We start from the raw sequence: 24,267 nt of genomic DNA on the forward strand, positions 1-24,267 counted from the left end.
TATTTTTCCTCTACATTATTAATAATGTATGTTTTACATGCTTTCTATTTGTGTTTTCAAGGCAGGTATTAAGTGTCCTATAAATCCACATATTCCCTGTTGGGCGAATCCACAGTCACAGCTTCCTGCACATGTGAGTTAAGATGATCAGGTTTTGTTCCCTTTATTAGAATAAAAATGATACACAATAAGCATTCTAGTTGAAGAAATGTGCTGAGTCTTAAGAAATCAGGATGATGATTCACATTTGAAAAGTTACTTTAATGTGTGATATTTAATATCCTAATACACATTCAAATATATATTCTCATGTTCTAATGTAATAGATACAGAAAGCTAATAATTTTCATTCTACTTATCAACTGGGAGAAAAAAGCCTGCGCCCCCGCTGGTGTGACTTCAAAGCTCAAGGCAGGAAACCCCAAAGGTAGCGCTCACTGAATTTCAAAATTGGAAGGAAAGGCAGAGAACAGTTTCCAGGTCCCCAAAATACTGGGCAGATACTGCCTGGGGCACCTGTGACTTTAGGTGATCCAGCACATCAAATCCAAGGTTTCACAAGCATCATTTAGAAAAAAAAGTTAAGAGTTGGAGAAACTAAGAAAAATATTAAGTAAATGTGTGCAGACGTGGTGAAGAGAAAAAAAAATCACAAAGATAGTTCCTGGAGGACTACAATTGAGGGGACAGAAATCACTTGGTCTGCACAAAAGGGACTGAGGCCCACTGTGGAGGGACATGCCAGCAGGTCACAGATGCTGTTATTGGTAGAAAACAAGAACTACATGTGAAATAAGGGTTTTACCTACATGACACCTTTTCCATGTTCACAAAAGGCCATATTCACAGTAAGTCCTTTCTCCTTCTGAACCTCTGGGTGTAAGCACAGAAAAGACCAACGTGCACAATTCACAGTCTACAAAACTGTAAGAAAACGTATTTCTGAACACTGGCAAGCAGGCTGTTGACCATCTATGGGAGGCTGGCCACAGCGGCTGTTATATTTGGCTCCTGGGGCCTCTTGCTTCCTCATGACCCAGTTCCTGTAACTCAGTTTCCATATCTTAAAGCAAAACTGACCAGAAAGAGTGACCACCGTGGGGCGTCTCCTGCTTAAATGTTCAGATGCTTTTAAAGAGCATTAAGTCACAAATTAGGAATCTAAGTCAAAAGTTTATTTGAAAATGCAATGTAAACAAAAAGCAGTAAGTCTTTAATGAGACATTCTTAAAAAAAGAAACAACTAATCTTTTCAAATTTTTTTCCCTATAAACAGGTAATTCAGGGAAAGGGCCTGAAATTCGTGTTCACTATAAGCAGCTTTATTTCCAAAACAAATATTTTTCAAAGCTTTCCAGGAGACAGGCAGTGCTTTCACCCTCATCTTTTACTGTGTAAATGGGCAGAATGAGTGCTCTCTTTACATTTCCCTTACTTTGGAAGAATTTATTTTCCCAGACCAAAACTGACCAAGGCCAAGATATTCACTTATTAACTAATCAAAAAGTGTGAGGTTCACCTCTCTTCCAACTCATGTGGACTCTGTCTTAGCTGTACCCTAGTATCAACTGGGTAACTTTGAAAAAACCCTGGCCTGAGCTAGAGCCCCAGCAGGGTGCAGAGGGCACCCACACAGGGGAGCAGTCTAGGGTGGCAGTGACAGGAGATTGGTCACATATATGGGGATCGATCAAACAGAGGATTAAGGATGATGACAGGTTTCTCACTGATGAAAGAAGGAATTACCCACATTGAAAGGGAAGAAATTCAAAGGAAGACTGTGGAATTGGTTCAGAATCAGTAATTAGAATGAATTCATGGTTTACAACACACTGAATGGCAAACACAGCTATGACTTTGTGTGCTAGTGCACGCGCTTGCGAGAGTGTTCTTGCTCCCTCGCTCTCTCTCCTCTGATTCCTTACTGACAGGGCTAGGGAATAAGCAACATTCAGATAGCTAGGAATACATCCTGAACTCAGATTTTGGCTTCCAAATATTCTTCACTAAGAGAACCAAAGTTCTTTGGAAAAGCTAGTTTCGGGTAAGGCAGGGAAAGTATTAACACAAGTCTGAAATGCTTGTGGCCAAGAAGCAAGGGCACCCTCAACCAAAAGATGGCAGCACTCCTTGGTCAGGGAGGCCAGTCAGAAGGGCGCCACCAAGCTACATCTGGGACAACATGTGCATAAAAATAATGACAGAGGAGACTGTAAACCATTGTATGAAATAAGAAAACAGGTCCACACAGAGAAACTAATATATTGAAAAAGTCAAAGGAATCTTCACAGTTTTAAGGCACCTCCCCATAAAATTTACTGATTTTTATAAAAGAGAAAAAAATAATTACACCAAGAAGCCTGGCAGACATGACCTGAATTAAATAACACCCGTGATCTTCTGTAATGGAACAGGCAAGTTGCACGTTCTAGAGAGGTGCTGCAAGCTACAAGTCCCTTCGGATTTGTATCACCTTCATTCAAATTTGTATCACCAAGATATCATCATGAGGAACATCAGACAACCCCAACCAAGGGCCACTTTACAAAATAACTGGTCTGCAGTCTTCAAAAGTGACAACATCATAAACATCCGAGGAATGGAAGGAGACTAAAGAGATACCACACAGCCCAATGCAAATCCTTTAGCTATAAAGGCCATGATTGGGCCTGCTGTTGAGTGAGCAGGGCTGAAGGGTACGTGGCAGAACAGATCAGTGCAGATTTAAACAAATCATACTTGCAATTTTTCTGCAAGTTCCAGATTGTTTCCAAAAAACAAAAGCAAAGTTCCCAAAACAAACATCAACAAAACCATTACCCAGGCAGCTTCCCAATCCATTAGAGAGGAATCTCTGGGGATTCTTTTAAGCTCCCCCCAGAGTGGTTCTAATGTATCCAGTGTTGAGAACCCCTGATCTAAGTTCCGGCACTTAGGTCTACACTGTAAAACATGAGCTATTTACACAGCAGAATCCAAATCCCCATTCAACCAGCAGGTACAAATGCAGGTGATGAGGTAGGTCCTAGGTAACCATCAAGTGTCTCTACATCTGGAAGCAGGGTGGGGGGGTATCACCCCCGTTCTCCCCCAACCCTAAACGCACAGCCAGATCAAGTGCAAACAGATCCAGAATAAATCCAGAGTGTACAAAGCAAAACGACCCTGAAGCATGTCTGAGGTGAAGATACAACAATGTGTTTCTTCCCTTTTCTTCAACAAGTAACTGTCAGTTGAAAGAAGTAGAAGTGATTTTTAAAAGCTGGGTCACTTGAGCTGAGGCTGAGCAAGCCTCCTGTTCTGCAGACATGACGAGGGGGTGGACAGCAAGGACACAAGCATCCAGAAAACCTGCTGCGTCACGTGTCTCCGAGGATGCGGATCATGTGGGGGTTCTAAGCTGTGACACCTGACGACCCCTCCCTAGCGCTGGCATTCTTGGCCACCCACAGTACAGTCCCTACCTGCACAGCTTCCTCACCCACTCATCAGACCTGACGTACATATCATGCCCCTCTACGCTGCTCCATCTTTCTCTGTTGGCAAGTCCTGGCTCAACAGCCATCAGCTTCAATAAACTTTCTTGACAACTCCAATTCCAAAGAACTCACTTTTCCGTACACCCCACACCAGTACTTTGTTGCCTGCCTGGCCCTCCACAAGTCCCACAGTGGATGCCACCATCACCACAGCCTCCGAGCCCGTGAAATAACCCCTGGGGTGGCTGCCCTGTCCAGGCCCCTCTGCCTCACCTCTCCGCTACCCAGATGCCCCGGAACTGGTGCCTTCCTCGAATAAACATTTACCAGGTGCCTGACATGAGCCAGGCATATTTCTAGGTGCTGAGGATCCACAGAAACAGGAGCAAGTCCAGGCTCTCGGTGGGCCGACATTCCGGTGGGGAAACAGGCAGAGCCACACGAGACATACAGCAGAACATAGAAGAGCCTATGTCTGTCCAGGTAGCGACAGGAACCCGTAGGAGACAAGGCTTGACCGTACGCCCCCTAACAAGGTGGCCTCAGGAGGGAGACCCACCAAAGCAAGGGGCAGGTGGGTTTCTGGGAGAGCATTCCAGGTAGAGGATATGGTAAAGGAACGACATGGAGGCGGGAGCAGAGGAATGGGGGAAAGTGATGAGTCAGAGAGGTCACAGGGACTTAGAGTGACTGCACCCATCGAGTTAGCCGACACACCTGCTCACAGCTGAACAGTCAGACCAGGACTAGTGTGAACACAAACTGATGCTTTAAAATCTCCTCACTGGGGCCGCGATGCCTCCCCAGAGCACCCGCAGGCTACGGGGAAAGGGAGGCGAGCATGTGGCATGTGCCTTGCAGGGGAGCTGGCCACCTGGGTCCTGAGCACAAACACCACGAACGTGTCACCACACGTGCAATTAAACAAGGGCCGGGGCTGCTCAACCCGTCCAGGGAACATGTGCTCAAAACGACGGGTCAAATCACTAAACAAGCAGAGGGTGGGTCCCGATTCTGGGCCAGGCACTGGTCTAAGCCGGTGGGGCACGAAGACGGTGCAGCCCTCAGAGGGCTGAGGGTCTAGGCAGACCAAGCACCCATGCAGAGACGTCACTGTGAATGTCACGAGGACAAGCAAGCTGGGAAAGGGACATGAGAGTGACTTTGAGGGCAGAGACCCCAATGGAGCGTCACCTGAGAGGCGAGGGGCAGCCTGGGAGAAGAATGCTCAGGGCAGGCCCCGAGCCTGGGCTGTGCTTGGTATGAGTCTGGGCCTCTACCAGAGTTTCCTGTGCTTGGGGACAGCGGACACGCACACCCAAAGGACCGAGCGACCTATTTGTTAGAAGCTTCCCTCTACATCATTCATTCAGTGGTGACGCACTGCCACACTGAGCTAGAAGCCAGCACTCAGCAGCAAGACGCAGTGCTTCTGGCCCTGGGAAGTGCTTGTTCTACCTTTTTAAACCACTCTCACGTCTTCAGGCAGGAGCCGGCGTCCGTGCCCTGCCCTCCCTCTCCACCTGCACTCTGGGTACTCTGAACACAGCCTGCAGTACCTTTGGTGCTTTGCACCTTGGACATACGAATTCATGGTCTGTGAGAACCCCAGGAAGACAGCAACTTCTTCCCACTAACTGGAATCTCCTAAATAGTTAGGTTCAGGAGCCCTTGCCTGCTCTGCCGGAACCAGCAGCGGAGGTGGCCCACCGCCTCACACCTCAGAGCAGCAACCACGGCCACGGGGGCTGCAGCGAAACAAGAACTTCTGTTCAGAGAACAGGCAGGACTCATCTTGACAGGAAAATGTCCCAGATGCAAAGAGTACCTTTACTGCTCTGAGGTCTGGATGATGGCGGCCCAGCTCTTCTATGCCCTGTGGTCAGTGAGCAGTGGTCAGTTCCTAACCAACTCCATACACATGTGGTAGGCTGACCTGAACAGGCACGACAGCCCCAACACAGGAAACCGTCCAGAAGCAACTCACACTGCAAGAGGAGCCGACAATTAATGCATCAACCACCTGGCTGGCTCCCTGGACAATCTGGCTGAGCAACAAAAGCCAATCACACAGGCTGCATTCTGTGTGACTCTACTACACAGCATTGCAGGAGTGACAGGTGGTGGTTAGGAGCTATAGGGGGACGGGTGGGCAGGTATGCTAATAAAAAAGGGTTACTCTCATGATCTGGTGATGATAAGCTGGGTCTGTGCCTAACGGCGGTGACATACACACAGGCCCACATGGTCCCTCTGGGGAAACCTAAGGAAAATCGGGGAGCTTCCCTAAACACACCTTGGGGTGGGCTGCCAGAACCTGTCGGCATAAATGGTTACCAACGCATAGACTTGTTCTTAAAACTGCTGTTTTAGTTGTTTTTAAAACTGCTTCTGAATGAACAATTATTTCAATAAAATTTTAATCAAAAAAGCCTTAAACACGAATTCAATTTTTATCTGTTAAAAATATTCTCTTTTTTAAATAAATTAAGATGTAGTGATTAGAGCACACATTATGAATCATGGTTTTTGTTTTTTTTTTTTAAGATTTATTTATTTATTCATACAAGCACTGGGTACAGTCAAGAGGCGCGGGAGGTTGAGAGAATTCACCAGAGCCAGAGCGGAAAGCAGAACAGGCAGACTGACGAAGTACACTGCTGAGGGGAGCTGCGGGCGGCAGGAGAGGTCTGCGCACCATGTGGGACCCTCGCCCGGTGGCCGGGGATCGAATCAGCACTGCAGAGGCTGCGGGCAGCTTCGCAACCCAGTGCTCAACCGCTGCGCCACCAGGGAAGCCCTGTTAAAAGTACTCTTCATGAAAGTCATAGATGGGTCAATGGAACTCTTAGCCATCACTTTGTCCTGACCTTCACAAAAATGCATTTCTAGAAACTACATTTCACCCTAACATGTTCAAATTGCTCTAGGTTTATCAACTAAGGTTCCTGTCTTAAGCACATTAGATACACATTAAGTCCAATCATCACATAATTCACAGCATCCTCCCTTTATGAGCGCATCAGTGATGTGACAGTGCAGGAGCGAAGTGACTGTGGTGGGGCTGGGCAGCGGCTCAGTCAGCACCGATTCCAGCCCCTTTGCTCTAGTTCCCAGATTCTCTTACAATAAACTAGAGATCAAGGTGTGACTGATGTTCTGCCAATAAGGTATGCTAGTGTGTGACTTTACTGGGGCACCTTCCTCTCAGGGAGGTGCTGTGGTACTGCAGGAAGAGGAGTAAGCTCCCATGGGTGTCCTCCACCCAGAAGTGTGGTTCCTTCAGGTCTGTGTCACAATGTCATCATTTAATAAACCCATGGCACCCGTGAACCCGAATTCTACTGTTTACACCATAAGAACTCTGTCCACCACACATTTACATAGAGCTTTCCAAACCACATCAAATAAACGTGACTAGTTTAGACATTCCTTTCCTTAAGAGGCAAATAGTAATCTTGGATATGTACAAAACAGTAAGAAAATAACTAGACAGAAAGCCATTAACAATCATAACCAATTAAGAATTAATAATACCATGTGCATATCTCAGGAGAGAAAAATGAACAAAAGAAGTGCAATGAAGAGCTAAGCAAAAGTGTCTGAAGTATCCATTTAGAGAGTTTTTAATTAAAAATGCACCCAAAGAGAGAGCATGTTGGAATATAGCCATTCAGGCAGAGGAAATTACATAGTAGGGTACTCCAAAATATCTGTGCAGGATTTGTTCTTAACATTTTTTCATTTGTTGCATCTGACTGAAGGAATTTAATGGGATGCTAATGTAATTTGCACACAATATTAAACGAGTAGACAAGGCCAAACAGCACTGGGGCATAAAATCTTTCTAACACCAACCAGGTGGCTCATAGGAAGAAAACAGTAATATTATCAAACCTAGAAAAACTGAGTGAAATGCATGTTCAGGAACGTAGAGGCATAAAGTAGCTTCTCCAGCCTTGAGCTGCATCACGCAGTGGGGCAGGCAAGGCTTCAGAGTATTAGCAACAAAACCGAACACAGCAACCTTCACATGGGGGGTGTCTTCCTATAGGAGGGTGTATAATGCAGTGCTTCTTACACTCTAATGGGGCTTTTCTACCAAGGCCGTTTAATAGACACTTACTTAGCAAGGCTGGGACCTATGACTCTGCATCCCTGACCAGTGCTGGCCCCTGCACCTGCCTTTGAGTCATAGCACAGATAGGAGCCACTTGGTTGTTTCTTTCCAAGAAAATATGGAACTATAGTCATTTCTCCATGGCTAAATATGAACTGCAATAATATCAAGCTCATGCCCTGTTATTCCCATCTGTGTTTCATTCCAGATTAATCTTTTTTTTTTTTTAATTTTCTAGAGGCATGTCTTATTTATTTATTTATTATTTGTTTGTTTGGTTGGTTTATACATGCACTGGGTACAGTCAGAAGCGCGGGAGGGTGAGAGAATTCACCAGAGCCAGAGCGGGGAGCAGAGCAGGCAGAAGGACCGAAGGACACTGCTGAGGGGAGCAGCGGGCGGCAGGAGAGGTCTGCTCGCCATGTGGGACCCTCCTCCGGTGGCCGGGGAGCAGCCGGGGATCGAACCGGCTGCAGAGGCTGCAGGCAGCTTCGCTACCCAGCGCTCAACCGCTGCGCCACCAGGGAGGCCCATTCCAGATTAATCTTTAGGAAGATATACGAAAGGCTATTAAGCAACTCACGTTGTCCCAATTACGCACTGAATACTGCTGACATGATGACACCAGGGATAGTTAGGACCAGGTCTGTGCATGCAAAAAAACCCTGGATGACAGCAAGTGTAAGGCATCAATAGCTAAAGGGTGCCATCAATTGTGCGTGGATTTTAGAGATGTCAGCATGTAAAAAGAGCGTGCGCTTCAGAATCCAGGGACTGTGGCAGGAAGCCCTTTCACGCAGGGGCTCTGGTGCTGGCTTCTTGCTGATTTCCCACGTCCGTACTTTGAGGCAATGCAAGGGACAAGCTTTTTTCACAGCAAATAAAGTAAGGTTATACATTAAAAAGAACTTGTTTTCACTTTCGTAAATCCCACACAGCATTAAGTTGTAACCAGTGATAGAGGGTTTTTTCTCTGCGGGGTTAGAATGATGTCTCAGGACCTTATGGCTTGAAATCAATCTTGTGCCTTCCACACTCTTCCAGGAAGCCCAGCAAGCTCTTCGATTCAATCTTCGTGCTGCTGTGCAGGAAGTCCTCATATGCCTGGAAAATGGTCTCCTCAGAGCACCTGCCCAGGGTACAAAGCCTGCCTTTCCAATCTGCACAGAACAATCTTCTCTGTGCAGCCACCTGTCACGTATCCCTGAGGTAGTCCCAGTTCCTTCAGCCATTCTGCATGTGACCTGGTTTTCTATCCCTTTAGCACTGGGCCACTACCCCTAACGTGTTCCAGCTGGTCTCCATTCATCCAATCATTGGGCAAGGCAGCTCCAAACACAACAGACCTGCCGCTTCCCTGTCCCAGGTAATGGCCACTTCCTCCCAACATCCCTCTTCCACAGCACGGTGAAGCCATGTCTCTGCGACTGAATGCAGGATCTCACACATCTCTCTATTAGCGCCTTCTGTGCCAGATCATCGGTCAACCTGCACTGCAGGAAAAGGCCTGGAACTACATTTCCCAGGTTCCTATGTCTCCATCAGACACTGCCAGAGAAAAGCACCCACTTGAGATCTGAAGGCAGGAAAGGAGAACCAATGGTTCTTTGAACACAGCTGCAGGGTGCAATGGGTGGCAGTGGGCAGGGCCTGCCACTTGCACCACAGCCTCGGGGAGTGCTCGAGCCATGCTGCAGCTGAGAGCACTGCTTCCTGGGGCAGCCCGCACTCCCAATTTCACCAACAGTAACAGCTGTCTCTCCGATTTCCCCCCAAGACCTTTTTTTTTTTGTGGGACCCTTGCCAGCAGCCGGGGAAGAAATCGGCGCTGCAGAGGCTGCAGGCAGCCCCGCAGCCCAGCGCTCAACCGCTGGGCCACCAGGGGAGGCCCTCCCCCCAAGATTTTCTAATGGTTGTGAGCCCTTTTCTTCTTGGAAAATTAAAACCTTTGGGCCTCCCTGGCGGCGTAGCGGTTGAGCACTGGGTTGCGAAGCTGCCTGCAGCCTCTGCAACACCGGTTCGATCCCCGGCTGCTCCCCGGCCACCAGAGGAGGGTCCCACATGGCATGCAGACCTCTCCTGCCGCCCACTGCTCCCCTCAGCAGTGTACTTCGGTCCTTCTGCCTGCTCTGCTCCCCGCTCTGGCTCTGGTGAATTCTCTCACCCTCCCGTGCTTCTGACTGTACCCAGTGCATGTAGAAATAAATAAATTTATCTTTAAAAAGAAAAAAGAAAGAAAATTAAAACCCTTTCTTCTCGGAAAATGTAAAGTCAATATACAAAATCAATTTTACTTCTATATACTAGCAACAAACAATCAGAAAAATAACAACAGCACCAAAGCTTATGAAGTATTTTTCCCATACACTGAAGACTATAAAGCACTGTTGAGAGAAAAACTTAAAAGACTTATTAAATAAGTGTTGAGTTGTACTGTGTTCATGGACTGGAAGACTCAGTAAGTCAAGATGTCAATTGTTCCAAAATTATAGATTCAAAACAACCCTTATCAAAATCCCAGGGTGGGGCCTCCCCTGGTGGCTCAGCGGTTCAGCACTGGGCTGCGAAGCTGCCCGCAGCCTCTGCAGTGCCGGTTCGATCCCCGGCTGCTCCCCGGCCACCAGAGGAGGGTCCCACATGGCGCGCAAACCTCCCCTGCTGCGCCCACTGCTCCCCTCAGCAGTGTACTTCGTCAGTCTGCCTGTTCTGTTCCCCGCTCTGGTGAATTCGCTCACCGTCCCACGCTTCTGACTATACCAGTGCTTGTTCGTATAAATAAATAAATAAATCTTAAAAAAAAAAATCCCAGGGTGGTTTTTAACAGAAATTGACATGTTCCTTTTAAAATTCATAAGGACACAGGGCCTCCCTGGTGGCGCAAGGGGTTGAGATGCAACCTATGAGGCTGCCCTGCAGCCACTGCAGCATCAGCTTGATCCCCGGCAGCATGGAGCAACCCGCCAGGGAGCAACCCGCATGGCGCAGACCTCTCCTGACTTCACCGCTGCTCCCCTCAGCAGTGTATCTCAGTCAGTCTGCCTGTTCTGTTCCCCACTCTGTCTCTGGTGAATCCTCTCACCCCCCACACCTCTGGCCTGTACCCCAGCTACTATATACATAAATAATAAAAAATGAATCTTTTAAAAAGTGAACTTTTTTAAAAAGAACAAGGTTGGAGGACTCACATTACCTGACATTCAACCTTATTATAATGACACAGAACCCGGGACAGTTTGGTATTGGCACCAAGATAAATGTTCAACAGGACAGAACAGACTTCGGTAGTGAACTGACACAGGTGGACAACTGAATTTCAAAAAAGTTGCAGTGCAAAGACAATTCCATGCAGAAAGGAGTCTTTTCAGCAGATGGTGTGCGGAACAACTAATAGGTACGTATCTGGAAAAAAAAAAAAGACTCTCCATCCACTGCTTGCACTCTATAAACAACGCAAAAAGGACCACAGACCTAACTAAGAAAACATAGGAGAAAGCCTTTGTGACCCTGGTTTAGTTAAATTATTTCTCAGAAATACCACCAAAAGCATAATTCATAAAGAATGGATTGAGAAATCAGACTTATTGAAATTGAGAAATTTTGTTCTTCAAAAGATAACATTAATAGAATGAAAAGAGCCAAAGACTAGTGATTCGCAAATCACATAAAAATGTGTTCAGATATATAAAGAATTCTCAAAACTCAGTAAGAAAACAAACTCCATTTTTCAAAAGGGCAAAGGATTTGAAACAAGATGTAAAAATGGCAATTAAGCACACAAAAAGATGCTCGCCATCATCAGTCATTAAGAACAGAGAAAGCCACAGTGAGGTGCTGCCACATGCATACTTTTCAGGAAGTCCACAACAGCAAGGGCTGACAGTGCCAACTTTTGGCCGCTGGAAGTCACTCGTAGTGGAAATGTAGATGATGCAACGGGCAGTTTCTTCAAAAGCTAAACATATACCTGACCACATGGCCCAGCCATTATGAGCCCATGTCTCTAGGTCTACCCTAGAGAAAAGAAAGCCCATGTCTGACAGCAAGATATTTAAATGACTATTCGCTGCAGCTTTCTTTGTTAATAGCTGAAAACCAGAAACTACTCCAGAGCGCATCAGCAGGTGAGAAGACAAACCGTGGAACAGACTATGAAGAAGCACTGCCCGGCAATCAGAGGTGTGAGTGGCTGACACACTCAACATGATAAACCTCAATATCAACATGCTGAGTGGAGGAAGTACTGACCGTCCCATGGGCACAGAATTCTAGAGAATGCAAACTAACCAGACACCAAGCTGAGCAGTGGTCACTTGGGGCTATGGAGGGCCAAGGGCTGCTGGGGAGCAGAACTGACAAATGGGTACAAAGACCCTCTGGGGGATAAAGGATGCATGTGGTATGAATAGCTAAAAATCGAGGGTACACGGAACACTTCAGATACAAGCGGTTTACTGTATTAACATACAGTAAGTAACATCCTGCAGTAAGAGTAAGAGGCTAGAATGAAAAGGAGAAAGAAAAAGGAAAGGCCTCTTTCCTCCATGGAAATGGTCTGTGTTTCTGGCACAGCCCTGACTGACAGATACACCAGCAGAAGTGAGGTCTCCTTAGCAGGTGAAGCTTCACCCAGGCTGCGCAGGCTGTTTCCTGGGATGCCAAGTCTAGGTTGGAGCTTCTGCATGGGTAACTTCCCCATGATGCGTGTCATGTTTCATTTTTTATTGTTTTTTTTTAATAGAGGCATGTTTTTATTTATTTATTTGTTTGTTTGTTTATACAAACATTGGGTACAGTCAGAAGCGCTGGAGGGCGAGAGAATTCACCAGAGCCAGAGCGGGGAGCAGAGCAGGCAGGAGGGCCGAAGTACACTGCTGAGGGGAGCAGCGGGCGGCAGGAGAGATCTGCGCGCCATGTGGGGCCCTCCTCCGGTGGCCGGGGAGCAGCCGGGGATTGAACTGGTGCAGCAGAGGCCACGGGCAGCTTCGCAACCCAGCGCTCAACCACTGCGCCACCGGGGAGGCCCCATGTTTCATTTTTTAAATGCCACGATACCTCCTATAAAAGAAAGCTTGGTGAGTTAGGGCCCTGGCGTTTTGGGCCTTTCCTTACATTTCATTGCCCAGCGTCCTGGGTCGCTGTAAACCATGGCTTCCTCATGGAATTTTCTTCTGAGGTCTCATTCAACTGGTAACACCTTTCGGGTGCATTTATGTTGGAATTCTAAATAAAATCTGCTAGTTTTTCAACCATTCTGTGGCCTTGCTTGCCTTAAACTAAGCTTTTGCAAGATCAAAGGACCCCTTTGGTTTTAACTAGCCAGGATTTGGTGAATAAATCTTTGTTAATACGAGCTCACATTTACTCCTGGGAAGTGATTGCCCATACACTGTAATTAGACTGCCAGGCTCCTAAACACAGCCTGAAATTAGGAGTAGAGTTTTACAAATATCCCAACAGGCTAAGGAGCAGCATCACCATGAGGGCTAAGGCACATTCTCTAACATTTATATCCCAGAACCACTAAAAACTGTGTTTAAACCTTAAGAGCCAGACAAACATAAAAGCCAGAGACACTCAGCACCCTTAGCTTTCAGCAGCAGAGAGAGAAGCAACAAGGGACAGGTGCCCAGGCAGGGCTTTAGGGCTGTTCACTGCACACAGGTGATGAAGACAGAAAGAAAACACTGATGACCAGAGCCCACAAGACGAGGCGTGAGCTTCAGGAGAAGGCTGGCGCTGAGTGACAGTCAATAGCGGGGCTGCTGCCTTCACAAATGCTGAGGGGCTTTTCGTTTTATGTTGTCCCTCCCCCTTTTAGGCTGCTCCCATGTGCGATCCCACGCAAGTGCTATATTAAAAGAATAAATATTAAGGGCCTCCCTGGTGGCGCAGTGGTTGAGAGCTGGGTTGCGAGGCTGCCCGCAGCCTCTGCAGTGCCGGTTCAATCCCCGGCTGCTCCCCGGCCACCGGAGGAGGGTCCCACATGGCGCGCAGACCTCTCTTGCCGCCCGCTGCTCCCCTCAACAGTGTACTTCATCACTCTCTCTGTTCTACTCTCCGCTCTGGCTCTGGTGAATTCTCTCACCCTCCCGCACCTCTGACTGTACCCAGTGCTTGCATAAATAAATAAATATATAAATAAAAAATCTTAAAAAAAAAAAAAAAAGAATAAATATTAATACCTGACCTTTGAAATCCGTAAAATTGTTAACAATCCAACGCCAAAATTACAGGAAGTTGAAACTGCATTAAAAGGCAATTTTAGGGCCTCCCCGGTGGCGCAGTGGTTGAGCGCTGGGTTGCGAAGCTGCCCGCGGCCTCTGCAGCGCCGGTTCGATCCCCGGCTGCTCCCCGGCCACCGGAGGAGGGTCCCACATGGCGCGCAGACCTCTCCTGCCGCCCGCTGCTCCCCTCAGCAGTGTACTTCGGTCCTTCTGCCTGCTCTGCTCCCCGCTCTGGCTCTGGTGAATTCTCTCACCCTCCCGCACTTCTGACTGTACCCAGTGCATGTATAAACAAAACAAACAAACAAACAAACAAACAAATAAATAAATAAAACATGCCTCTATAAAAAAAATAAAATAAAATAAATTAAAAAAAAAAAAGGCAATTTTAAAGCAATCCAAGTGACACACGGGCGGCAGGAATATCCAGGGGCTAGCATACGCTGCGGCCAGCACAGCCAAGCGTCTGGAGGTGCCCAGGGCCTGGCCTCGGAAGATGTTGACACGGGCACCTCCATCTGAGGTTCAGATCCCTGTGTGCTCACTCCCAGTGGAGAGGTCTGGAGGTCTCCCCACCGATACAGGGGAAGCGATTGGGGGAGTATGTGCCTTAAGCGAGAGCTGTCACCGTCAAGCCCTCTCTCCCCCCACTTGCACACATAAGAAATGGGACTAAATGATCTGCACGGAAATCTTTATAAACACTGCTCAAACTTAAAAAATAAAACAGAAGTAGATTCAAACACAATACACCTGAATACACCTGGGTCTCCTCTGAGCTCGGGTCGGGCGGTGCATGTCCCGCTGATGAGACAGGCCAGGCCAGGCAGTCTTGCCACAATGCAGGCCATGAAGGAAAAGGATTCTCGCGTACCTTCCCAGGTCTGCGCCCAAGAAAACATCAAGCATTTCATGTCAGAAACAAAGGGGGGTGGTCTGGACCTCTTGGGTGGTCACACCGCATCCGCGTCTGTTAGATGCCCCGCGTGACTCTTCCGTGGTTCTGACTCGGGAGAGCCTCTGGGAAGCTGCTATTCGAGTTGTCTATTGAGAGAATGGGTAGGGAGGGAAATCAAGTCTGAACCCCGGATTCCACAGGTGATAGCAGACCCCACTTCTGCACTTTGTCTCTCCTGCTCTAATTTCTTTTTTTTTTTTTTAAGATTTTATTTATTTATACAAGCACTGGGGTACAGGCCAGAGGCATGGGAGGGTGAGAGAATTCACCAGAGACAGAGCAGGGAGAAGAACAGGCAGAAGGACCGAAGTACACTGCTGAGAGGAGCAACAGACAAGGCAGGAGAGGTCTGCCCTGCCATGTGGGCATCTCCCTGGCGGGCTGGGAATCGAACCGGCGCTGCAGAGGCTGTGGACAGCTTCACAGCGCTGCGCTCAACCCGCTGCGCCATGGAGGAGGCCCTCCCGCTCTAATTTCAGAAGAGCCCAAACAGAAAGTTACATTCTTAGCACCAGCGGTTGTCATTTAAATAAAGCAAGCTGAGTGATAATAACTGAATCACCTTGAAGGAAATGTATATTTCTGAAAGATAAGCTTGCTTAATGTTAATAAGTAACCAACTACAGAGTAAAGCTAACTTGTGAACTTATGTGACCCAGTTCTTCAACTAAAATTACACACCAGTGGGAAAATGGCTCAAAACTTAAAATGTGATTTATGTACCGCCTTTTGGTAACAACTAAGCTAAACAGCAGTGTTTAACTCTCCAGGAGCAGATGCAGGAAGGCCTACCTGCATTTAAGTTGATATTCAAGTCTCTAAATGCACACTTTTCTCTTTAATTTCTACTTAGGTAGCCTGAGGAAAATTTTGGAGAACTGTAATCTTTAACAGATAACCTTATTATAGCTATGTGTAAACATCATGTTTTTCTCAGAAAATATATAAGTTTCTCTTAAGCTCTCAAGAGGAATCCCCCCCCCCCCCCCCCCACTGGCAGAGAATAGGCTTCTCTATCCCATCAGTCTGGGCAATCCATTAACAAGGGTCTGTGCTTCTTCTGTATTTCTTTGTTTCAGGACCCTCTGAATCCAACAGCTTCTTCAGAGTTCTTTGTTTCACCCCTCACACCCCATGTACAGCACAGTCCACAAGGGCAAGCCTACTCCTCCATCAAGGCCTCCCCTTACCAGTCAGGTAGAAAGAAAATGCACAGGGCCTCCCCTGGTGGCGCAGCGGTTGAACGCTGTGCTGTGAGGCTGGCCACCAGCGAGGGTCTCACACAAAAAAAAAAAAAAAAAAGAAAGAAAGAAAATGCACAGCGTGGACGTCTGTGTCTGACGATTCAGCAGCACATATCTCAGACCCCAGGCACCACCAGCAGGGACATGGGCACACCAGCCGGCCGCTGAGTCAATCTCTGTCCTGTAAAATGGGTGTCACACAACGTATGATGATGGGTGGGAAGCACCTAACAGAACTCAGCACAAGGGTGGTGGTAGCAGCGGCTGCTGCTGCAGCTTACAGTGCAATCCCCACACCTAATGTGTGTTAAGCGCTGAGGCTGTGGGTAACAAACAGGTGTGAAACACACACCACTCCACAGGCACTCAAGAACCACACAAGACTTGACACTAAGTCACATTCATACACCTTACATGAAAAGAAACTCCAGATGGAGGAAAAATTTAAATGGAAAGAAGGAAGAAACCCATTAAAGCACTCACGGAAACTGTGGCAAATTTTTCTTTTCATAATTGCAGAGTAGACAGAGATTTTCTATGATACCAACTCAGACCCATAAACAAGTGACTGTTATGTCTATATACAGATGTATGAAAATTTTACTTAGAAGTTATGATAAAACCCACCAGGAACAAAATCAGTATTTGATGGGGAAAAAAGTTTAGTAATTTATAACAGAGTAGGCCCCATAATACATAAAGAGCTCCTACAAATCAAGGAAAAGACAGGCAATCCAACAGAAGAGTTAAGGAAATGAACAGTTCCCAGCGAAGGAAATAGTTCGAAATATATGAAATGATGATTTATTGTATTCCCTGTAAGGGAATAACAAATTAAAAGTCTATCTGTTAAAAACAAAATCTGATACAAACACAGTCTGTCAATGGTATTGGGGTAAAAGGCATTCATTGTCCGGGACAGTTAACCCATCCAAAGTAAGGGATACCTAGTCTCTGACCCAGCTGTCTCACTTCTAAGAACCACAGGAAAGTTGCTACCTACATCTGTAAAGACATTCACTGCAATGACACTTGAATGCCAAAAGACTGAAACAGTCCATCAATTAGGAGACTGGCTACATAATTACAGTTTCTCCACATAAACAAATACTATGCTATTATAAAAGGAAACTTTTTATGTAGTAATGAAGATAGATCTTGACACATATCATTACATTTCTAACAATAAAATGCAAAGATGCATCCTTTATGCGTCCAAGGTATGAGGTATGCGAAGGGGAGGAGCTTGTGTGTGACTCTTCGCAAGTGAACAGACAACCTGGAAACTTAAGAAACTGGTAATCCTGTGTCAGTCAGAATAGGAAATGCCTATGGTTTACAACTGTACATGCCCTCCTGTTTGACCAGATAAAGGCAATGTAAAAAAAGGTACTACAGCCAAGATGATCCCGCTGGGGGAAACTGGGTAAAGGGAGATTATTACTTTTTTTACAACCTTTCCCCCGTATTATTTTTCAACAACTGCATACAAATTTATAATTATTTCAAAACGAAAGGTTTCGCTGAAATAAAGAATGTACCTGATTTAAGTAAGCAATGGGAAATGGAGCTGGAAGCTGATCTCATGGTACAGGCAGCACCACCACCCTGAGGTCACCCGTGCCGCCAGTTCCTCCCTGCCAAGGACAAGCCCCATTCCTCATGGCCTCTCAACCTGGGCCTCCCCAGTCCCCACAGAACACAAACTCCCCTCTTTTCTCCTGACTCTAACTAAGGCCTTCCAGTACCCATGATTCCCCTCTGTCATCTCCACATCCCCTTTATTTTTTTTTTTTATAGAGGCTTTTTTTTTTTTTTTTAATTTCTTTGTTTGTTTGTTTATACATGCACTGGGTACAGTCAGAAGCGCGGGAGGGTGAGAGAATTCACCAGAGCCAGAGCGGGGAGCAGAGCAGGCAGAAGGACCGAAGTACACTGCTGAGGGGAGCAGCGGGCGGCAGGAGAGGTCTGCGCGCCATGTGGGACCCTCCTCTGGTGGCCGGGGAGCAGCCGGGGATCGAACCGGTGCTGCAGAGGCTGCGGGCAGCTTCGCAACCCAGCGCTCAACCGCTGAGCCACTGGGGAGGCCCTCCACATCCCCTTTAAACCCCTTTGCTCCCGACACCTCCGCCTCTTGGGTAGCCAGTTAGCCACCCAGCGCTAACTGCCAACCAGACCTGAAGATTCAGGCTGCTCAGCGCGGCCACGCTAGAACCAAGGCCTCCTCAGCAACAAGGAGCAAGTGAACAATGAAATGGTCTCAGGGACGGCCTGCCTCTACCTCCACAAGGCAGTTATGGGAGGGCATGAAGACAGAAACTGTGTAGGAAATAGGGGAAACTCCAAAGAATGTGCTGTTGTCGCCACTTCTGGGGCTGAAGGTGCCCAGTTATTAGGTGAGTCATCCAGCCTCTGGGCTATATCATGAGATGGAGGGTCAGGACACCCTGGCTTTAGCATGCTGTCCACTAAAATCCTTCAAGTAAATCACCCCATGTATGAATTTCATGCTCACCACCAGCCGCCGAGTTGTAACACACGGATACTGGAATAAGGACAGGCTTGGGCAGAATGTCCAGCGGGAGGCTTGGTATATGGGGAGCAGAAAGGTAGACGGGAGCAGTTAGGTAACTGGATCACTGGATCCATTCCATGGCAGACAACTGAGCAGATCTGCATTTACCTTCTTCCGGAGCACCCAATGGAGCTGGATCACAGCCCCTGAACCGGCTAGACACCTGAGATGTGTGAGGGGTACAGGTAAGCACTGCTGTCTCCCCACACACACACCTGAAAGAAGTGACACCTGCCCTGAAAAAAAGGAAGCCAGCACTACTGTCCCCAGGACAGGGCACTTCTACATGCTCACCTGGCCACAGAGACTTGCTGGGGTCGATGGGAAGGGAGGTGATAGAATGCTCTGGAGGGACACGGCCACCAGCAGGAAAATGGAAATTTCCCAGAAACAGTCAAGTCTTGTTTGCTAAAAGCATATTAGGGGGGGCTTTGGGGTTGAAATCTACAGTTGTTTGCTTCCCCCTACATGTGTGTCTGCTTGAGCGCTACCTTTTTCACGCATTTTATTTGACACACTCTGGACTCTTACCAAATTAGACCAACGAGTCCAGTCTTGAAAAGCTAACAACTGCTCTCCAAACACACCAATTTCCTTTTTCCAAAAACAAAGGCTTTAAAAGGGAAAGGAAAGCAACGAAGGCAAGCACATTCACAATGTCTGCCAATTCTGCTGGCCAGCGCGCCTTTCCACAGCTGAGCCTTCCACTGCTCTACGTGCATCTTTTGCTTAAAAAAAAAAAAGATGAGAGGAGAAGGGAAATGACACCCTGAGATCCTAAACTGTAAAGGTGCCACCAAATGATCCAAAAATCTCCAATGAGATAAAATGATTTAAGCAGACACTCGAACAGTAGCAGCATGTGGCACAGCTCGGGAGACTATCCCTGCACCCTGCAGGTCCCTCCCTCCCTCTTCCAAGTCACTAAGGCCAAGTGACAGGCTCTCTGTGGGTGGGGACCAGGAGGGGTGGGTGGGGAGTTGAACCTGCATCCCTCCAAAGGACAGGAAAACACCTCCCAGCTCACCCACCGCTGTACCCTGAATTCTGGCTCCTGCTCTCGCTCAGGATTGGGGCTTCGGCTCCAGGACACCGAGGCCTGCCCCTGCCATGGAAAACCTGGGGGTCCTCCAACAAGGCTTCCTGCCACACACGCCACAGCCACGAGTGACCTGCAGGACACTGGGTGCAGGAGGCCAGAGCACCTAGCCAGAGAGCAGTGCGGGCACCCAGTGGCCTACCTCCTCTCCATGTCGCCTGCCAACCCGGCTCGCCCACCTTCCGTGAGCCGCATCCTGATTTGTCGCTGATGAACTTCCTAGATTCATAAGTGACTTGTTTAATCACCGGGTCTCCACTGTGCTCAAACCTACCCCACCCCCACCCCAAGTTCACTGAGGGCACCTTGTGGCCAAACCTGGTTCCAGGTCCTCAGGAGAGAGGAGAAAAAGGCAGAATGTACTTCATCCCAGTGACGGGAAACAGGCACTAAACCACAGACTGAGGAATAATGTCATCTTAGTGGTGTCTACACTAGGAAGAAAATAAGACCGACACTGTAACAGGACACAAAGAGGACAAGGATGGCTTTGGTTAAGGCGAGCAAAGTTTCTGAGGCGGTGACACCTGAGGGTGCGTGCTGGAAGAGAGCCATCGGTGGGAGCGTGGCTAGGGGCGAGGGAAGACCAGCCTGAAAGGCTCGGGCTGGGAGCCGCGTGCTGGGTCTGAGGCTCACGGGAAGGCCCGTGCAGACTCCTGGGCAGGGGAAGCCCAACAACGCGACAGGGGTGGCAACGGACAAGGGTGGCGTCTGCCTCTGGGTCCCGGATTCTTCCTCTCCTCCCTGAAACAGAAGAACCCTGGCCTCCTGCTGGGCCCTGCCCACAGGCCCAGACCTTGGCTTCAGTTATTCCCACCTCCAGAAATGGCTTTCTTGCTCCTTCATCTATTGTTTCCATCTGCTGAAGTTTCTCCACCCTCATCTCACTTCCTCCAGTCTTCCCGTTAGATCCAAGGGAAGGATTCCTGAAAGCCCAGAGCGCTTACTCATTTTCCGAAGCAAACTGTCCACCTTTTAAGTGGTAGGTGGCTCTGGGGACACAGCTAAACAGACAGACCCTGCTCTCAAGGGGCTCAGCTGGCCTCCCAGTGAGAGGAACTAGGTAAACAAACCATTTCTACACAATGGGTTAATTCTATCAATTAAGGTTCATTTGACCGCTTGGAATAGCAACTGAGCTCTTTGTGGGTGTATGTGGTGTCATCTGCTCAGGTAGGCCTGAAGATGGGAGACAGGTGACCTGCTGCCTAGGAAGTCCGGTTGAAGCCTGTTGCTCCTCAAGCCTGGCCTTAAATGTATACCCCACATTCCTTTCTCATGCCTCCCTGAGCACACCTTCACCCCATTACCAGAACTCACTGCCACCTTCTCTCTTCTCTGACCACCTGGCCAAGAAAGGCTCTCGGCTGCACCCGCAGCTGACTTAGGTCTCTGGCCCCAGAGGCCCTCCTGGCAGCACTGCTGAGATTCCTCGTCTTCACGGTCATGGATATTAAACTGTATTGCTGATTTGTTAGATCAGGCCCTTGTCTCCAAGAGTGGTACAGGCACCTTGAAAGTAGCAGCCATAACGATCAACTATGTAAACAAAGAAAGGAGGCTGAGATTTTACTCAGACAAGGTTCCGTCCATCCCCTTCAATGCGACTATCTCACAGGCTGCGTGCCTGTGCAGCAACACTCCCCACTCCTCCTTGAGGACGCCTCTTCCAGGCAGCACCTGTGCGTGGGCACCCGCCAGGATGTGCCCTGCCTGCCTTTTTGAAGCAGTCCTGATCTAAGCTCTACAGGAACGACTCAGGGAGAACTCCTCTAGGTAGCCACACCATGTCCTTGCCCTACGCAGCCCTGCACAGAGTAGGTACGCAGCCCCCACTGCTCCCGACATCCCGTGGGTTCATGAGCTCAGCTGCTCAGGGTCACATCATGAGAGGAAACAGGACTGATCCAGCTTCCTGTAGGCCTAACATTTAGCGGTGATTTCAGAGAATGAGTAAAACCCGATTTCCACAAAAGAATAATTTGGGAACCCTCAAGAAACAGTCTCTACTTTTTCATATTAACCGTTAAAGGACTGATGCCAATAACACCACGAGGGAAGACAAGCAACGAAGGAAATGCTTTGTGGTCAGAAGGAATGTTCCGAGTTGGGCGATGGGCCCCAGAAAGGACACGTGTCCGCACACCAGCTCGGGCGGAGGCTGTGCCCACGTGATCAAAGCCAGGGAAGACCCGGAGGAGGCAAAGGCTGAGGCACAGCTGGATCAGACGTGAGAGGAAAAACAGAAGAGCAGACATTCACACTCTGATTTCATGCTGTAGCAAAGCCTCTAGTGAGAGTCGAATGGCGACTCAAGGCCGCACAATCTCGCGCGCGCGCGTGTGTGTGTGTGTGTGTGTGTTTTCTTTAAGGCGAGGTGGCGATAAACTGATGGAAGCTTAGAGGAGACAGTTTAGGATGGAAGCTTCTCTAGGCGAAAACCAGAGGTTGGGGTAGAAGTGATTAATGAGTCTTTAAACTGGAAAGAAAAAACTGTTGGCATAGAGGGAAACCAGAGGTGTCCTCACAGATCAACCGACCAGCCCTCAGAAGGGACAGAGGCTACGACAGACAGAATTCCACAATGGAATGGACACCCCCATCCCAAAGAACACTGCACAAAGATACTCCTGCTCTGGCAAAGCGCAGACCTTGCCTCAAGACTGGGAGCCTGTGTCTATGCAGGCGTCTCTTTTCCCTAATAACCCTGTCCCTTTCAAATGCAGCCTTTGCCTGCTGTGTCCTTAATAAACCCAAGGACACTGCTCCCGAATCCCTAACATCTGAGCCCCAACAAAACCACTGTAACAATTAGGTTTCAATGGAGTACACAGGTTCTCATATTCCTTGTCTCTTCATCTGACCATTACAGAAGGCAGGGCTTTAAGACACACACAACCTCCAGTAAAATAAGTGCAATTCCCCCCCCCGCCGTGGTTCTGTTCCTTGTCAGTATTTAATGCACGGCGAGAGACATTCCCCCCAATTTTTAGATTATAATAAAAACCAGTCCACCATCAAGACATCACCCAGCGGTTCCTGTCTGCTGCTCATTCAGCAAGTACTTACTGAGCACATATGATGTGTTAGGCGCCAGGGACTCACCAGTGAGGGAAGGAGCAAGAAAGAACAGAACAACGCTGGCCGGGCCTGCGAGGCTGATGGTGTGGCTGCAGAGAAGCACACGGGGAGAGGCCCAGGAGCTGCGGGTGCGGCAAGGGGCAGAGGTGTGGGGCCTGAGGTCAGGAGGGTGCTCCTCGGGAAGTTACAATTAAAGTGAGGATAAGGGAAGAGAGAGCTGGGGCGGGGGCAGAAACCTGGCTGCTGAACTGAAAGCAGCAGCGCGGCTGGGTCAGGAAGACAAGAGGGGAAATGAAGTGCAAGGTGAGATTAAGGTGGGAGCGCGCCAGCCCACCCACAGCCAGTGAAGAATTTTCTTCTTTCTTCCTTAGAGCATGGGGATCCAGTGGGGGGAGGGGGGCATTAAGGTTTCTGTTACCAAAAGGTCACGACTGTCGTCCATGCAGCACTGAGCCAGAGGGCCAGGGCTCCGGGGGTGGGGTCGCAGAATGGTTCACCAAGTAAGAGTGACTAACTAGTCCCTGGGGGTGGTGGGGGACACACTAAGGAATGCAGCTACCCCAGGGTGGGGAACAAAGGGAAGAGGCTTCCGGAGCCCCCCACCCCCTCAGGGCTTCTGGGCAGGGGGCTTAGGTTTGGCTGCCAGGGCCTGGGGGAGGGGGTGACGGAGCTGGTCCTGCAAGTATTGGAAAACCTGGAAGAATGGATTTCGTGGCAGTTATAGGAAGGCAGAGCTGCTGCAGCCAGAGGAAAGGGTTGCCTAAGTGGCCCTTGTGGGAAAAGGAAGCAGACAGGAAGCAGCGGTTCTTCTTCCTTCTCTGGCCCTGTGGTCACTCTCTCACACCCCCTGCCTGGCCTTGGTCACAGAGAGCAGGTGGTAACAGAAGGCCTTCAACATCACAAAACAGAATGGAGGAGGGTGGGCTTGGAGCTAATAAACGGTTACTTAATAACCAATAAACCATACACAAAATGTGCCTGAGCAAACTTCCACCAGCCCCTGTTCCTTCCCGATCACGCAGCAGTCAGGTGTGTCGGCTGCAGGACCGGGTGACTGTCACACGCAGAGATTTCAAGAACCACTGGGAAAACCCGCACTAAACTGACTGGATGCTAAGTCTCCCTGGATTGACAGGCACCCTCATTTCAAAGATGTTAAAGGGGAAGGAAGAAAATGCATTATCTCGGGATTGACAAAACAGCTAAATGCTCTTTAGTGATGTGTCTCATCTAATCAAAACAAGTCACTTCTGTAGAAAATCATCACTGAGAAACATCCCGATGAAAGGCAAACACTGAAAGCCAGCAGCTCTGAGGGAGACCAGCTTTATTACACTTTTTTGTTTTTAACTTTTCATTTTGTCATATGAATCGCAAGTTCTTTTCTCCACATTTAAAGGGTGATTAATGAACAAGGCATCTCGGTCGGCTTGGGTTAGCTATTCCTATAGAGCAGCGAAAGAGCGTAGTGCAAAATGGATAAAGAT

The 24,267-nt window shown here is 48.3% G+C and overlaps 1 protein-coding gene across 6 annotated transcripts in view; it reads right to left on the reverse strand.

Moving 5' to 3' along the window:
- TNRC6B (trinucleotide repeat containing adaptor 6B) overlaps positions 1-24,267 on the reverse strand; it is a 212,866-nt gene that overhangs the window by 62,854 nt on the left and 125,745 nt on the right. The window contains exon 1 of one of the 6 annotated variants that reach the window (XM_037513514.2): positions 14,698-14,867. The exons of the other annotated variants lie outside the window; for them this stretch is intronic. Within the exon in view, the coding sequence (XP_037369411.1) occupies positions 14,698-14,732 (35 nt within the window). The 5' untranslated portion in view covers positions 14,733-14,867. Of the gene's footprint in view, positions 1-14,697; positions 14,868-24,267 lie in introns of those variants that run through there. 6 annotated transcript variants of the gene reach the window in all.

The sequence above is a fragment of the Talpa occidentalis genome, unplaced genomic scaffold (assembly GCF_014898055.3).
Source record: "Talpa occidentalis isolate TD23 unplaced genomic scaffold, MPIMG_talOcc4v2.1 talOcc4.16, whole genome shotgun sequence".
Classification (NCBI taxonomy): Eukaryota; Metazoa; Chordata; class Mammalia; order Eulipotyphla; family Talpidae; genus Talpa; species Talpa occidentalis.